Raw genomic sequence first — 17273 nt, forward strand, 5'->3', positions numbered from 1 at the left:
CAATTATGATTTAATGTCCACCCCTGATACTGAGTCTTGCCCAAACAACCTCACATGTAGCTTCAATTTCCAGCTTGGCAGATTTCAGTTTCTCGTTTACTGTCACAAATACAGCACCCTTCATTTCCTATCTGCCTATCCTTTTGATATACACTCAGATTTTCCCCAAAAATCTTACTGCTATCAGTTTAAGGTTCAACCAGCTTTCTGTACCTAGAATTATGTGAACTTCACTGCTTTTCAGGAGCAATCCAAACTCCGGTACACTGTTGCAAAGGCATGGCAGTTTACCATTAGGATTTAAAGATTCACACCTGTGGCAGGCATTTCTTTCTATCTTACACTGATACTTCGGGGTTCGTAACAGCTATCGTTATCTGGATTGGATGGAGAGCCGCCTAATCTAAAAACCCTGGTGTGCACAACAAGACAACTACCTGAGTAGCAGCCTCTGATGTGTAGCGCGCACCTGGCCCATTTAGGGGGACCCTACAGTTCTCAACCTTGTGGTGCAAGTTCAGGAAGTCGCAAGCCTAACTTGTCACACAGCCTTCAAAGTCTCTGGTTCTGTCCTTCCACCTGACTCACAACCAAAGGACCACGATCAGGCCTGAGGACAATGCTGTAATTGTGAGTTTCATTTAAACTCCATTCACAAGGCCGGTCTTATCATCATTCTCTGCCAGTCGCTGGAATGGCCCAAGTATGACTCGAAGCCCAGACAACAGGCTTATTTTGTTGTAATGTGCACCACAATTTGCACTGGTTGACCCTGGCCCTCAATGGCTGCTGGAATAGCCTCTTCAGCATGTTGAATGAAGCCCCCTGGTGTCCATTCCTGTCCCTTGCTGCCTTTTCCATAAGGGGTACAATCTTTGCCATATGTTTGAACTGCTGACGATTAATAGACCCCCCCCCCCCCCCTTCCCCCTACCCTTTTGTGTTTTCCTCTCCCTACCCTTGTGTGTTTGCCTCCTCTTGACACCGGACAGAACAAGTTTCCTTAAACATGTGAAGTGATTCCCACTTGCTCAGTTTCAGATTCAGTAAAAGACAGCACCTCAAACTTGTTGGTTAGGGGGACATCCTGAGTCCTCTCTGGTCCCCATCCGCCTTGTACAGGACACCTAGATCTACCATTGAAACACCACACCACTCACAGCCAAGTGGACAAATAATGAAGATCCTGTACTTTCTACAGAGGAGACAGGATGAAAAGGAGAGGATAGTACTTGAGGTACCTCTGGACTGGTATCACAGGTACATGACTCTTGGGAGCTCTTACAACACACCAACTCGCAGCAGCTGTTTATCGTCTGGTGAGGGAAATTTCCAGCTGCTTACGAACGTCAACCAACTCATACCGTGTTTGAGATCAGCACTCATAGTGGGGCTGCACTTTGGCTGGTGCAATGTATTAAGGACAGTCAACAAATAGGTTAAGCCCACTAATTATATTTTAATCTGTTGAGCTAAAAAGCTGCTAACTACCTATAAGCACTGAAGTGAATACACAGAAACAAAAACCTGTGGTAAAGGTTAATCATTTCCTTAAATGTTTTGAGGTTAATTATAGTCATTAACAAACTCAAAAACAGAGTTAATGTATGTAAATGTAGATACGTACAGGGCTACTCCTCTTTATGGGAAAACTAGATGTAACACAATATGTTAGTTAGAATTTTTGCTACTGTAACTAAATCAAAAATGCCAATTTACTGCAAATTACTTGTATATTAAAGAAAGCACAACAGCAGCGTCTGAAAATTCTCAAAAAAAGGCATTTATTTGTGTTGATATATAATAAAACTCATGGGTTATGTATTCTTTGGCAGTAACCATGAACCACACATGCTATTTCCAATGAGACCAGTTACATATCCAAAACAATTGTAGTGATAAGTTTCATAGAGACGAGGTACTGGCAGAACTGAAGCTATGAGGACAGGTCTTGAGTCGTGCTTGGGTATCTCATATGGTAGAGCACTTGCCCGCAAAAGACAAATGTCCCGAGTTTGAGTCTTGGTCGGGCAACAGTTTTAATCTGCCAGGAAGTTTCAGTTTCATAGGTGTCCGAAAATTCTTAAAAATAACCTATTTTTCACATAATTACAATGAAATTAAAGAACGACTGTTTTGAATAATGATAGGCCAACTGTTCTCAAATATTTTAAAACAGCATAATTAAGTTCAAGCTTAGAATTGATGACAAAAGTACGAGTTTATCACGGCACTCACAAACGCTCGAAATTTCACAATGTAAACAGGTATCAATACATACAATCAATGAAAGATTATGCATAAGCAATGTGAACAGTAAAATAGGTGAATCAAGAACTCCAAATTGGCCCACAAATCTTGTACATGAGGTCTCACACAAAGGAAAATTCCGAATTTAGCTTTTATATATAAATAAACAGGCATACTGCATGGGTTTTTCATGTAACTGCTTATATGCAGACTTCTACACTGCCATGTCAAAGAAGAACACTGCAGTGTGAGTTTATCTCAGTCAAAATCACTAATATGTGCAGTACCAACAAAGCACCTCTTCTTGCCTGTTGCAGTTAATACTGTACTAGTTAGTCATCTAAAGATATTTCAAGGGCTATAATATGTTGTATATCTCATAAAGCATTATGTTTTGTCAGGGATGTATTAAAATACCCTATTACTGGTGCAGTCACTTTTAAAAGATGACCCAGGCAGTTTAGCTTCAATCAGGTTTTAATCATTTACATCTTAATGTCATGAAAACACAATCACAGCTACCACCTAAATTTGAAAAAAGTGAAGTTTTTAGCTTTAATGAAATAAAGATTAACAGTGACTTACATTTCGACCAGACAGAAGACACTGCTAGATGACACCACAATAATGTTCTAGTTACGATTATCAGTAATTTAGCAGGAAAATGGATGGAGTCTATTTAGTATAACTTTTTCTCAGTTGTTTCTAAGGACTTGTAGACTGAAACTGTTATGGTGTAAAGTCAAGTGCTGGCACACCAGTTGGAATGGAATGGAAGAGAAGAGAAGAGAAGAGAAGGCTTTGAGAAGAGGTCAGTCAATCACACACTAACCAACCACCTTCCAGGATGACAGCGTGACAGCAGCAGCGCCTAGGTGAAGAGGACATCAGTGCCACGCCCAACTGGTGGGAGTCCACTTGGATAGAAGCATCAGTGTTAGGTGCTTGGATAGCAGCATCAATGTTAGGCGCTTTGATAGCAGTTCAGAAAAGTCTTTTGTCAGTTAGAGATCAGCGGCCACTGCAAAGACTGATTATTTTGTATGTCACCCTTTGCCTGCAACACATTTATCAAAGTTAAGTATTGTATCCTGTCTTATTGTAATAAAACTCATTAATGCGACTTGTTTGATTGTTTGCCTAGTGAACTGAGTACACAGGCTTCCTATTCACAACAATGCTGACACCAAGGACGAACAATTAACACTGGTGATGAGGTGAACGAATACCAACAAGACAACCTGTTCACATTTCACACCCAGAGCTGCTAGGTGCCACAGTTTTGTTCTGTTGTGGGCTTACGTGTTTTTCTGGTGCCTTAAATACTACCTTGTCTTTTCTTTGCAGAGGTGTGTTTACCTGTTTTAACAGTATCTTTCATAATGTTTTTTCTGTTCAATATTTTCAGGTTGGCATTGCAGAAATTTTTTTTGCATATGTGCTTATATTTATTGCTTGCGTTGTCTGTCTACTGCATTTGCCTCTTTCAAAATGAGCTAGATGCAATGCAGTTAACACAAATGTTTCAGTTCCAGATGCATCAGACTGCAACCTTTCTAAACACGGTACAGCAGTTACTGGCAAACCAAACAACTAACGCAGTACAACATGCAGCAACTGTAACTCCAAGTGCTACGCCACCTTTTTGCAAGTTTAACAAAAGAGAAGAGTAATGGCTTGAGTGGTTGCAACAGTATGAAGCCCACATCATTGCTCACAAAGTATCAGGAACTGTGAAACTATATTACTTTTTGTCAATGGTAGGAAGTGCTGTCTTTTTTACTCTGAGTGAACTTTCCTATGATCAGGTTGTAGATTCTCTAACTATTATGACGAACAAGAGAATGTGGTGGCAGCTAGGTTACAAGAAAAGGTCCGAACAAACTTACAGCGAATGGGTAACCGATTTGCAGGGTATGGCGAGGAAATGCAAATTCAAATGTGCTTGTGGTGCTTTATATTCAAATGTTATGTTGCATGACGGGATCCTGTACAATGTACATGATGTCAAACTTAGAGAACAGATACTGAAACAGTCTGATCCATCATTCCAGCACATAGTGCAAATTCTAGATCAGTATGATTCAGGTGCCGCAGCAGCCAATAAATTTGAGCAGCCACCAATTTGTCGGGTTGATTTGTCCATTGCTCACGTCTGGCCCAGTAGGTAGCAACAGTGTGCACGCGTCAAGCCGCATCAACTGTTCTGTAAACAGGTGGCTACATCAGCCATTCCCACTCACAAAAATCCAGTCACAAGGCCCATGTCATCAATGAAGTGTATTCGAAGCCTGCTGCAGGCATTAGCAAAACTAGCAAGCAAGCAGTTTCTTCCATGCTACGCAAGTCCAACAAACTTTATTTCATTTGCATCTTAGTGGAAAATGTGTGAAATTTCAGTTGGACATGGGTGCCTCTGTTACATTGGTCACTGCTGAATCGTAACACATATGAATGCCTCTCTAAAACTAGCACGTACCTGACGGCTAATAATGGACACGATATTTCCATTCTCTGAAAATGTACTTTGCTTGCCATGTATCGCTCACATACATGGACTGTGAATTTCACTTTGCTACAAACACGCGATTGTGAGAACATATTTGGCCTTTATTCGTTTGATTTATTTGTTTTTCAAATTGCGAAAAATGCTGTCAGTGACTGCATTCAGTGCCAAGGACAATGTAGTCTGTTTGCTGAAAGAATTTCCTGAACTCTTTTCTGAAGATTTAGGCAAGGCCAACAATTTTATTGCACATATTACTACGAAAGAGAATGCTCAGCTGATGCTGGGCCACAACTGTTCCCATTGCATTATGGGACAAAGTGGCTGCTGAACTTAAAGAATTGCAAGATAGTGGAGCTATTGTGCCCATACAAGGTAGTCAATAGGCAAGTCCTTACGTTTTGCTCCCCCACCTTCAGGTCGCATTCGCCTCTGTGTTGACTTTACGTCTACTGTCAACCCACAAACTGTGATTGATAATTATCCACTGCCACACCCAGAGGATCTCATGGATAGATAGATTTGGTGCTGGTCGCTCCATTGCATCGCTTGCATTGCAAGAACATCCCCTTTGTTTGGGCAGATGATTGCAAAGAAGTTTTTCAAAAACTTAAAGATGCATTGCTCAGTGGTCGATGCTTGGTTCACTTTGATCCTGACAATCCAGTTATGTCGCATGTTAACACTTCCTCTTATGAAATCAGTGCAGTGCTTTTGCACAGATTTGGAGATAAAGACAGACCTATTGCTTTCACATCAAAAGTGTTGTCCAAAGCTCAGTGTAACTATTCACTAATAGAGAAAGAGGCATTAACTACTGTCTACTGTGTCACCAAATTCCACCACTATTTGTATGGCAGAAAATTCTACTTAGTAACAGATCATAAGCCATTGCAGTCCTTGTTTCATATGATGAACCCAGTTCCTGTACGAACTGCCCAAAAATTGCAAAGATGGGTTTTGTTGTTATATCAATGCCACTACCAGATTGTGTATTGCCTGACAGCTCAACATGGTAATGTGGACGCACCTTCACGTCTTCTGATTGGCCATGATACAGACTTTGACACTTCTGTTGCATCTTGTTGTCACATTGATGCTACGATTCTGAATTGCTTCAGCCTTTCCTCTGAACTATAGGAAAATTGCACAGGTCACAGAAGCTGATTCAGATTTGAGCATTTTGCTAAAGTACATTTGCACATCTTGGCCTTGCTTATTGCAGAGCATAAGGAATTCTGTAGTGTGCCAATAATTTGCACGTTGGCATTGCCTTGATATACAGCAAGGTGTGATTCAAAATAACAATGGACAGTCATGTGTGTGCTAGCAAATAGAAGTGTTGCAGTTACTTCACCAAGGACACTGGGGGACTGTTCATACGAAACAGTTAGCGTGTCAACACTGTACTTGGCAGGGTATGGACACCCACTGCTCCACCGCAAAAATTCTCTGCTTGGCCTAAGTCGCAATCACCATGGCAACGTGTGCACACAGACTTTGTGCGACCTTTTTGGAACACTCGTTGGTCGATTGTGATAGACTCTTATAGCAAGTTTCCTTTTGCTGTGCCAATGAACCAGATAATGTCCCATAGCACAGTTCAGGTCTTGTTCTCTATTTCTTTGCCTCTAAGATTTGCCTGAAGTTATAGTGTCAGACAATGGCCTTCAGCTCACATCAAATGAATTTGAAACATTCTGTGAATGTAGTGGCATACAACATCTAACTAGTGCACCGTTCCATCCACAGTCAAACGGCGAAGTGGAACATTTTGTCACAACCTTCAAGCAACAGATGGCCAAACTTTGCACTGTACACACCAGCCATCAAGCATTGCAACTGTTTCTTGCCTCCTATCATTCGCATCCAAGACACAAACCGTCACCGCCTGCTTCACGGCCGCCAGCATCAGACACTGCTCCACCTGCTCCACTCTCCTCAGCATCTGGCACTGAACGAAGGCTGTAAGTATCACTTACACAGTATGATCGCTGTGTTTTGGCGAGGTGGAAAAGTGTTTTCATCAAGATATTTGTGATAAAACCGGCTATACTTGCGTGTGCATCACTACACGTCAACATAATGCAGGAAATGAGAGTGCTGGCCATGGAAAACTATGACAAGCTACAACATAAAAGGTGTGCTGCTTAAGCAGATTTATAATGTTGTCCAAGTAGTATGTGAAACTTAGGAAAAGATACTAATGAACCTGCAGCTGTCACCCCTGATAGTGTACGGCGTGTTCCACTGTTGTGCCGAGCCAAGGAGGACACAGATCTGAGTGGTGCGACCTGACCCATCTCATCGTGTTCTACAGCCTTCTGTGAACCATTCTGCACACATCTATTGAACTGCCAAAACACTTGACCCATATGAACAACAATTTCATGGATGGATGCATCACATTTCTCATGCCAATAATGTGCCCTCTTTGGAACTGAATGATACAATGGTACAGTTTGTGCTTACGTCTGCAAGGTATCCTGCACGTCTGCTCAAATCACACTGATCCGTTAACTTCGGTTTATAGTGACAACAAGAGCCGCAGGCACATTTTACTGGTAGGTGGTGTTGTGTGATGATATCAATGTTGACCCTCAATCCACTGGCCAAAATGGTTCAAACACTAATCATTTCTACAGAACATACTAACGTACGTGTACAGTGAATATGAACATCACATCACTGATCATTCAAGGTGTTCTACTTTAGGTATAAGCTAGAATATAGAGACTACAGCACCATATCACACATAGAAAAATATTACGAGGTACCAGATTTCAGAACAACTGAAGTGATTTAACAATGGTAAAGTAATGAAAGAATGGGCAGTTCAGGGTAAAAACAACTCAAAGTTCCATTTTAAAAAATCATACCAATTACACTTATTAAAATAGTAGCTGTTGATAATGGCTGCACTCGCATATCAGCAGTTTTGTTATGGTGAATGTTTGGGAGTGTGTAAGCTACTCTACGTGCAATATCATCAGCTACCCACACTTGTCTGTCTGTTTGGTTTAGCATAGCCCCCCCCCACTCCCAAGCTGCCACAATGCACAATGTGTTCTCGTGTGCAGAACTGTTGCCAAGCAGTGTGTACAGTGGGCATGAGCAGGAGGGCACACCTAAGTGTCGTGCTATTGAAATAGTTATACAATGTACAATAAGTTCATAATGCAACAAATAGTGAGGAAATAATAATTAAACACAATGAAGATTGTACACGTATTGTAGTCATTACTTTGAATCGTATCAGTCAGCACATATCAACCAATAAAAGCACTTTTTCAAATATTATAAAGATCAAAGGCCAAGATTTCTCTAATTCATGTAATATTCTTCAAATCATTAAGCATCTTGTACTACACACTTTCTAATGCAGCCTATGTTCTTGCTCAGGATTCAAGCCATCTCCATACCAAATTTCATCAAAATCAGTTCAGCGGGTTAGTCATGAAAACGTAACAGACAAGAGTTATTTTCACATTTATAATATAAGTAGTAGAGAGAAAATTTTCAATTATATCACCTTTTTTTCCACGTGGTCTGGTTTCGATGAAATAAAGTCCATACAGTGCACCAAAATATTTTCATGTTACATGTAAAAACCCTGTGACAATTCATCTAGCTGTTTTGGAAAAGGATGTTCAATCAGACAGACATAACAGTTTTACACATTTATTATTAGTGTAGATATAGATAAAAATGAAACTGAAATTAAACGCTCCTAAAACACATGTCTACAATAGGAAAAATTAGTGTGTCAATATAATCCCAATTGGGAAAGTTATTAGCAATTTAGTATGTTGAGAGGGCGCTTTAGAATACTGAGCCATGTGCGTGAGTATTTTGGAATCGATAGTTCCATTTTGTGGTCCACTTCCAATCACACCAAGCATAAATAACATTTACAAAGCTGTCTCAATGATTCATCCCCTCTTAATTCTTTTGTCAACAGCGTACGTCACATGCCGAGCTCCGCAATGGAGTGTATTGTGTTGTAAGCTGCAACTGGGAACATGAGCCTTTATATGGCTGTGTACAGACACCCTTTGAGTGATGGTGAGAAAGTGTAAGATCATATTTTCATAGAACTATGAGAAATTGGACTTTTGTAAGAGCTGCAAATAATTAAATGTCTTTCATTTTGGTCTAGCATGTTTGATGCACAGCCCATATTCTAAAACCATGTGCTGAATGAGAATTAAAACCACTAATTTTAGATGAGCTAAAGCATACTTTGAATTATTGGAGTAATTTGTCACAGTAAAGGAATTTATGAGGAAGGATTGGAAAGTGATGAATAATAATTTTTTACTCTCTTTGTGTTGCAGCTGGAATGTTGAAATTTCATGATGATATGGTTGGAAGTTTGCACTACAGAGGGTATTTTGTTTTCATACGCAGCTCTAGCAAGAGAAACCTGAACTACGAAACAAAAATGGCTGACATGTTACTATTTTCAACTTGTGAAAAGCAGTGAAGTATAGTTTGATACGTGTGGACTAAAGGGAATAAACCGAATGAAATTCACGAGGAAGTGTATGGAGTGTATGGGGACCACTGTATGGACCACTGCAGATGGTGTGGTTTCTTCCACGTGGGCAGTGTGAGCCGTCACGATTCACCTCACTGCAGGCAGCCAGTAACAGCTGCAAACCTGCAGAATGTGGGAGCCATTGAGGCAGCAATTCTGAAAGACTGATGTGTGCAACTATTAACCTTATCACAGCAGTTCAACATTTCACATTGATATGATGTACTATATTGTTCCTGACACACTGAAATTTTGTAAAGCTCACTGGGTTCTAAGAACCTGACAGACAGCAACAAGGTGGCGAATGAAGAAAAGCTTGGATCACTTAACGTGTTACACCACAGAAGGACATGATTTTCTGAAAGGAATTGCCACTAATGATGAGTCCTGTGCATACCACTACATGCCAGAAATCAAGCAGGTCTCTATAGGGTGGAAGTATGCTGGTTCCCCAGTAAGAAAAAAATTGAAAGTGACTCAGTGTGCTAGGAAAGTGCTTGTGACTGTGTTCTGGGATATGCATGATGTGTTGTTGGTACACTTTGCTGAAAATGGGACCACTGTGAATGCTGCAGCCTACATTTAAACTCTGGTTAAGCTGCATCTTGCCCTTCGTGACAACCACCACAACATTAATGCTGACTGTGTTAGATTTCTTCGTGACAATGCTTGCCCTCATGCTGCTGCTCCTATTTGTGAGAAAATCACCAAATCTGGGTGGGAAGTGCACCAACATCCACCATACAGTCCGGACCTTGCACCAACGGACTTTCATCTGTTTGGTTCTATGAAGAAATTCCAGGTTGGCCAATGCTTTGCAACAGGTACTTAAGTGAAATCAGCAGTCCACAGATGGCTATACTTTAACCAAATGGACTTCTATGAACAGGGTTTGTTGAAACTGGTACCATGACAGGCAAAAGTGTAGCGAATGCTGGTGACTTTCTAGAAAAGTAGATGTAAGATTATTTTGTGATATTTTGGTTTGTTTGTTACTTATTAAACCTTTTGGTAATGAAATTATTGTGCATTACCTTCCAATATTTCCTCATATATATAATGGAGCTTTGAAAAGATTTATATTCTGAACTGTGCCAAGGAGATTGGAAAAAATCTATGTGATTTCTGAACAGTTGTTCATGTGAACCTATACATTTTTAATATATATGATTATTAGAGAACCTGGGAAATACTTTGCAATTACTAAAATATTATGGAAACTGGATATATGTTCCAATTTTGGGTATCCCTAGGAATTGTGTAAGGATGCAAATTTTAGCTCCTTGATGGGACCTCACCCACTCTGAAGGTATGGAACTCGAAATTTTGGAAATTCTTGTGCATATCGAACTGCATCTTTGTGGTGACAACGGTATCAATTGACTGGTATGCCTTATGTTCTCTTAGTACTTTTCAAAATAATATTGTTCATTTCAGATGCATCTGAAGTTTAGACAATTCAGGTTATGTAGTAGTATTCTAACCATAAGCCAATAAGCCATACATATAATTATCCTAACATATAGATTGTCTGTCGAAACCGAGTGTTAGAAAGTAACAAAACAGCAAATTCTTGTGTACACAGTTTCTGTTTAGTATTATACATACAGAGAAATATAATATAGGGTGTAACAACAACGTTATAAAAATGTGGGAGGTTGTAGAGGACTTAATTTTTAATGTTCTGATACAAGAAGCCTATAGCTGGAAATGTAAAATAAAGTGCCTAAGGCACTATGCACTTTCTACGTATTTGGTAGACTAAATGAAACACCAGATTACTGTAGCTTGGAAAATGTTTATTGACAGTAGAGCACAATCAAATACTGTAAACTGAATCTGTGGCTTTACTCCTATAAAATAAATGTTCAATGTAGCGACAATAAACTTTGTTATGTAATGCAATGACAAACCATCTTTTGTCTGTCTCTGCAAGATTTGGCACTTCCTTCTGATGGTATCAAACACTGTAAAGACTGCACTCAATACACTCAGGTACTGCTCCTATTGGTGTTGGGAACACAACTGACTTTACGTAAATCCATAGGGAAAAGTAATGATGAGTGACATCAGGGGAGCACACAGGCCAAGAGACTGGGCATTCCCTTCTAATTACTCTCTGTCTGAAGTTTTCTGTGAGATATTCCCTGACCTGATGTATAATGTGGGCTGGAGCACCATCGTTCTGAAACTGTATGCTAGTGTGCAGTTGCTAACAAATTTTCTCCAAAAGTGCAGGTAAACCATTGTCCAGCAAGTTCAAAAATAAGGCACCATTCAAATATCTGATATGATACGTTGTCCACTAGTGTCCAAGAATACCAGCTCAAATTTTCACTGAGAATCTCACGTGGCAACTAAACATACAAATAGTGTGTTAATTTTCAACAGCTCTGATGCGGCTGTAGAAACTTCATTTCGCATTTCTGGCTGTAGGTTCCTAATATTAAAATGTTCAAAATTTCATACTGTACAATGTCCCAAATTTTTAATAACATCATTCTGTTACACCCTGTATACGGGGGAAACAAGTTGTCTAATGATCTGAATGCCCTGATATCGTAATTAAAACCAACTGCAAGAAAGAAAACAAAGCCACCATTTCATAGCACATCACAGATTTTTCTTTCTCATAGTTTTAACAAAAGAGTTGTTCACTGCTATATATATTAATAAAATATAAAGAAACATTACACCTGGCAAAAATATATTAAAAACAAAGGTTCTGTGACTTACCAAATGAGAAAGCGCTGGTAGATAGACACAATAAAAAAACACACAAACACACATACAAAATTTCCAGCTTTCGCAACTCACGGTTGCTTCATCAGGAAAGAGGGAAGGAGAAGGAAAGATGAAAGGATATGGGTTTTAAGGGAGAGGGTAAGGAGTCATTCCAATCCCGGGAGTGGAAAGACTTACCTTAGGGGGAAAAAAGGACAGGTATACACACACACACACACACACACACACACACACACACACACACACACACATGCATCCACACATATAAAGACACAAGCATACATTTTAAGTCTGTCTGTATGTTTATTGGAATATAACTGAAGTAAATCGGTCAAGTACGTTATAATTTATGCTAACATCTCCCCTTTAAATATGAGTATAGACTACAAGAATGTGAAATTTTACTTTTCATCATTATTTGTTCACTCCCTTCAAAGTAGTGAATAGGAATTTATTTTTCAGCCATGGTAAGCTGGAAGGTAGACACGGGAACTGGAGATTAGAAGTATCACATCAGGATTATTTTCTGGTTGCTCATTTAAGCAATTTACAGGTCGTTGTGGCATGGCTGACTTACATGTAGGGAACCAATGCACTAGCAAAATTAAAACCTGCCATTCTACACTCACTCTGTCCCCTTGCCTTTGCCTCTCTCTGCCATGTACATCTAACTCACCCCATCAGAGCTCACCACTCCATCTCTGCCAATGTGTGAAGGCAATGTAACTGTATTTGTAAATGTGTTCAGAAGAAAAATTGAAGCATCACGTTCAATTTCTAGTCAATATGCCTCTCTACTGCACAATGTCTCCACTACACAGTTAGTGGTTATCTTCAAACACTCCACTGTAGATATAGCAGAATGAAGTAGCTTGAATTTATTAAACAAAAAGGTGCAAGAGAATGACATAAGAATGTAGGTGACGTTAAATACATAATATATACATATAATAATGTTAAATAAATAATTATGTTAAAGACATTCGATTTTAATGTAAAAACGTGAATCTGAAATGTGTGAATAATCATATGCTAAATAAGGAGGTTGCCAATAGCCTACAGATTCAATAACACTGTTATAATTTGCTATGTACTGACAGTGCACATATTTGCAGACAATGATTGTCAAAGAATGAATGCACAGAATGAGGACTAATCAATAGAGAGCGGATGTAAAGACTTTCAGAACTACTAATCAGCATTTTACTTACCAACTTTGAAACTGACTAAAAATCTCTTGACGCTGTTTGTTGTAGGGAGTAATTATTCCTACACGCATTTTCCTTGAAGTGGAATTAACAACCAGTCTTGAGAGTTTTGTTACAAATGCTGCCTCACCAGGATTCCTTATCTGCCTGCAAAAAACACACACACAAAAATAGTGGATTAAAGATGTTCCCCTCCCAGTCACTTGCATTTTTTTTCACTGCAATTTAATTTTCCCACTAACAGCAGACTGCACAAGTTGGGGCCTCTTCAATAATTAATGGTAACTGCATTTTTGCTCTATTAAATACACTATTATAAACACTTGCTCAAAAGGAAGGTATAAGCTTTACAGCTCACAAAAAATTTCACTATACTTCAAACACATTTTGATATGTAGAAAATCTGATACGGTGACTACAAAAGATGTTAAATAAATTGGAGAGCATCACAGGAACTGGAGCAGATAAGAAAATTTCTCCTTATATCATGATTCCTCTGCTCCATTGCCATGTGGATTGCACATAACCCCGCAGTGAATATTGCAAATGGTTCTGGAAGTTGGCAAATGAGTACATGGCCAAGGAATCTATGGAGCAGCCAACTGCTAACTGCCCCTGCATGGATCCATGTATGTAATATAATATGACTACCAGAGCAGAAGCAGAAGTCTACCATTATAGATAAAGGTAGAGAATGCCTGTGAAGATTATATTTACCACCATCAATTGACCTTTGCACACTCACTGTGATTCATATTCTTTTGAGCACACATAGTGAACAATATTATCATCTATGGATACCTTGTAGAAATATGAGACTCATACTGCTAACCTTATCTTTTTTTCAAGTATTCCTTTTCATAACCAGGTCATAATATGTCTGCAGATCCTGAATTTCTGTATCTGTTAATCTTGCCTTAACTTTCTAAATAAAGTTGCAAGACTTTTTTGTGCAAGTGCCTTACACACTGTTACTTCTGCAGAATATGTTACCTTCATACAGGGAAGAATTTTGAACATCAAGGCATGCTTTACTGTTACCACCATCACCAAAGTACTTCATGTACCATAATCCACGAGATCTATTAAACATGCTAACATCTTAATTAATTATGATACGGAACTGTGACAAAATTGGCTAGCAATTTCAACATTTAATTCTTTGACAGAGTCAAAATATGCTGCACTAACTACTCTAGTCAGTCAAGTATGATCTTGTTTCTTCTAACTATCATCAAAAGCACACTGTATGTTTCTATCACCATCATTTTCAGCAATTCACTGTACAGCAGCTTTTATTATTGATGATTCTGTTTCTTCTTTTTATACCATTACACAACAGTCATAATACCTCACAAATTTTTCTGGGGGAGGGGTTCTCACTATTTTTCCTCACTCGCAATACAGCACGTACCTAAGGCTACTCTCACATTTATGTCTTACTTTTATTTATGACTGTTGATGCCATGTATGGCCTACTCTGGTTGCATTTACTGTGTAGTACTAACAACTTTGTAGCATGGCCTTTATTGGGATTCACATGTTGCATTCCACTGCAACTTTTGCATATAAAATTGACTGATTTTTTTGCGACAATGTACCAACACCCTAAATAGCATCCTATGAATCCTCTGACTGATAAAATACTGTCAATTTTCACTACTGCCAAAATTAAGTTCCATTCTCAGAACACTTGGCAGTGATTCCTTTCCTGTGAGTTTACAGTCTTTTGATAACAATGTAAAAATGGTTGAAGTACAATTTCCTGTGTACCTATTGCCCTGGTGATGCTATTTACAGTTGGAGCAACAAATCTTAGGCACCCTGTGCAACAATACACTGCAAACTGCATTGAACAATAAACAATCTGGGTCTTGGTTGTAAATAAACGAAGCTATGCTGCAAATGGTTCCAAGAAAACCAACAAACACAATCATAAAATATAACAATGCATGTTGACTGCAGCAGGAAACAAAACTGATCTAAGCAGTCAATTGTTTCATGCAAGCCAATGTATGGTAGAAGTAACCTACAAGTTTGGATTTCAGAGTGGAAGGGCAGAAGGACACTCAGAGGGATGTGAAGTGGCAGATTGGTGTGGTACTGCCTCTTGGTTCACTTAGGAACAAATAACATGTCATGAATTTCCTCAAACACATGTGCGTTGTGTGTTACATATCAAACTCTTATGGCAAAAAAATACTACAAAAATCATATTCTTTAAAAACTGAATATTTTATACATTTTACTACCTACTTTTAATGTTTTCAGTTATCGTCACAAAAGAACTAGCTTACTTACCTTACAACTTGAAGTTTTAAAAATGAGTAATTTTATCAGAAATCTGGAATGCCTTTCTCATTTTATCATATCAATAAATTGAAACGGTGCCCAATGACCACATAACCAATACCTGTACTTTTAATACCCAACCACCTCACAAGATTGTGGTTAGATATAACATATGGCTTTTTTCAATAAGTTACCCACTCCACCTGGAATAACAGAATTTAATTTTTTTGAGCAAAAAACAGAATTACCCAGATCTGTCTTGAGTGTGCTGGAGAGAGAGAATGACATATGGTAACAAAGGACTGCGCCGTCGTTCTGCTATGCCATGTGAATTCTCCAACTGATTCATGTAGAAATATTGATTTGGCCAAAGACAAATTTCTGGATGCATCCTGTATTGTACATTCAGCATCTGCACAGCAGTCTTCTCTTGGCTCTCAAAACAGCTACGTAGACGAGCAAACATAGATTGTCCAAGACCAAGCTTCTTTGCTTCCTGAAATTGCAAGATTAAGTTAAAGTTTTTGTTTAAACATACATATATTTAATTATTGAAAATTCACAGCAGATATAAATATTTCTGGAGAATTAAATGCTCTACAGTGAGGACTATAGATAAACTACAGATTTGTATGAGTAATGTAAGCAATTCCACACTTAAAACCTAGCATTAATCATTACTAACAACAAAAACCAAAAAGTTACGTTTAAAAGTCAGTTGTGAATAAATTTAATGATGAAGCTGAAGTAAAATCATGTTAACACTAAAGGTTCACCCACAATTTCAAAGCAGTTGTAAAATGAGGCACACCTGTGAAATGACAGTGGCTGGAAGTTGTTCTGGATCACCCACTAACACCAAACAATTAATGCCAAGAAGTAATGGTATTAGGGACTCTGGTTCACTACACTGTGTTGCTTCATCAACTATGCAGCATGTCAACTGAATTCGTTCCTTGGCACTGTAAAGAAAAAGCAAAAGTTAGTGTCAACCTAATTAAGACCAAAGTGTTAAATAAAAAACTATTGGTAATTAACTGTCATCTGGTGAAAATAACTTTCAGCCCAATGAAGCACAATTTAAAAAGTAGATTTAACATGATGTGGTACTGTACTCACTATTGATATTTCTTTGGTCCAATACCACAGTGCACACAAGGTCAGCAATATTTCACTTCTTTTTATTCTTGGAGAAAAAGCATATTAAATGCAGTATTTCTTTGTTGCATTGCTCACAATAAAGTCACACACTGTATCCAGCATACAGCAACATGCCTTTATACGGTCTTGCATTTACATCAATACACCTCTACGTAACTAATATACATTCGAGAACAAATAATCTTCCATAAATGAGCAGTTTATCAATATACAATTTACTGTGTTGAAGATTCTGTTAACCTGGTAATAATCACTGTTACATAAGTCACACTCAAAATTTAGATAGTGATTGGCTTGTGATAAATCAGTATCAGCCTCAGAATTTAAACACGAATCTGATGGTGATACGTTTCTTATTGATTTATTTGCAACTTCAAAATGAATTTGTTTATAACACAGTTTTTGAGTGATTTCAATCAATTTTTGAGAATTACTTCTCCTTCCATTGCTACGCTATACAGCCACAGTTATATTTCGCAAGCCTAGCAGAAGGAACTTGTGTACCACTGTCTCTTATCCCCTTTCCTACAGTTCTGAATGGTGTGCGGGAAGGACAATTGTTTGTAAGCCT

The 17273-nt window shown here is 38.6% G+C and overlaps 1 protein-coding gene across 2 annotated transcripts in view; it reads right to left on the reverse strand.

Moving 5' to 3' along the window:
- The window catches only part of LOC126354906 (probable helicase senataxin), a 264286-nt gene that overhangs the window by 27276 nt on the left and 219737 nt on the right, over window positions 1-17273 (reverse strand). For both annotated transcript variants that reach the window (XM_050004975.1, XM_050004976.1), the window contains 3 exons: window positions 16353-16503; window positions 15790-16037; window positions 13253-13396 (listed from right to left, as the gene is read on the reverse strand). In XM_050004975.1, the coding sequence (XP_049860932.1) occupies window positions 13253-13396; window positions 15790-16037; window positions 16353-16503 (543 nt within the window). The remainder of the gene's footprint in view (window positions 1-13252; window positions 13397-15789; window positions 16038-16352; window positions 16504-17273) is intronic.

Source organism: Schistocerca gregaria, chromosome 3 (genome assembly GCF_023897955.1).
Source record: "Schistocerca gregaria isolate iqSchGreg1 chromosome 3, iqSchGreg1.2, whole genome shotgun sequence".
Classification (NCBI taxonomy): domain Eukaryota; kingdom Metazoa; phylum Arthropoda; class Insecta; order Orthoptera; family Acrididae; genus Schistocerca; species Schistocerca gregaria.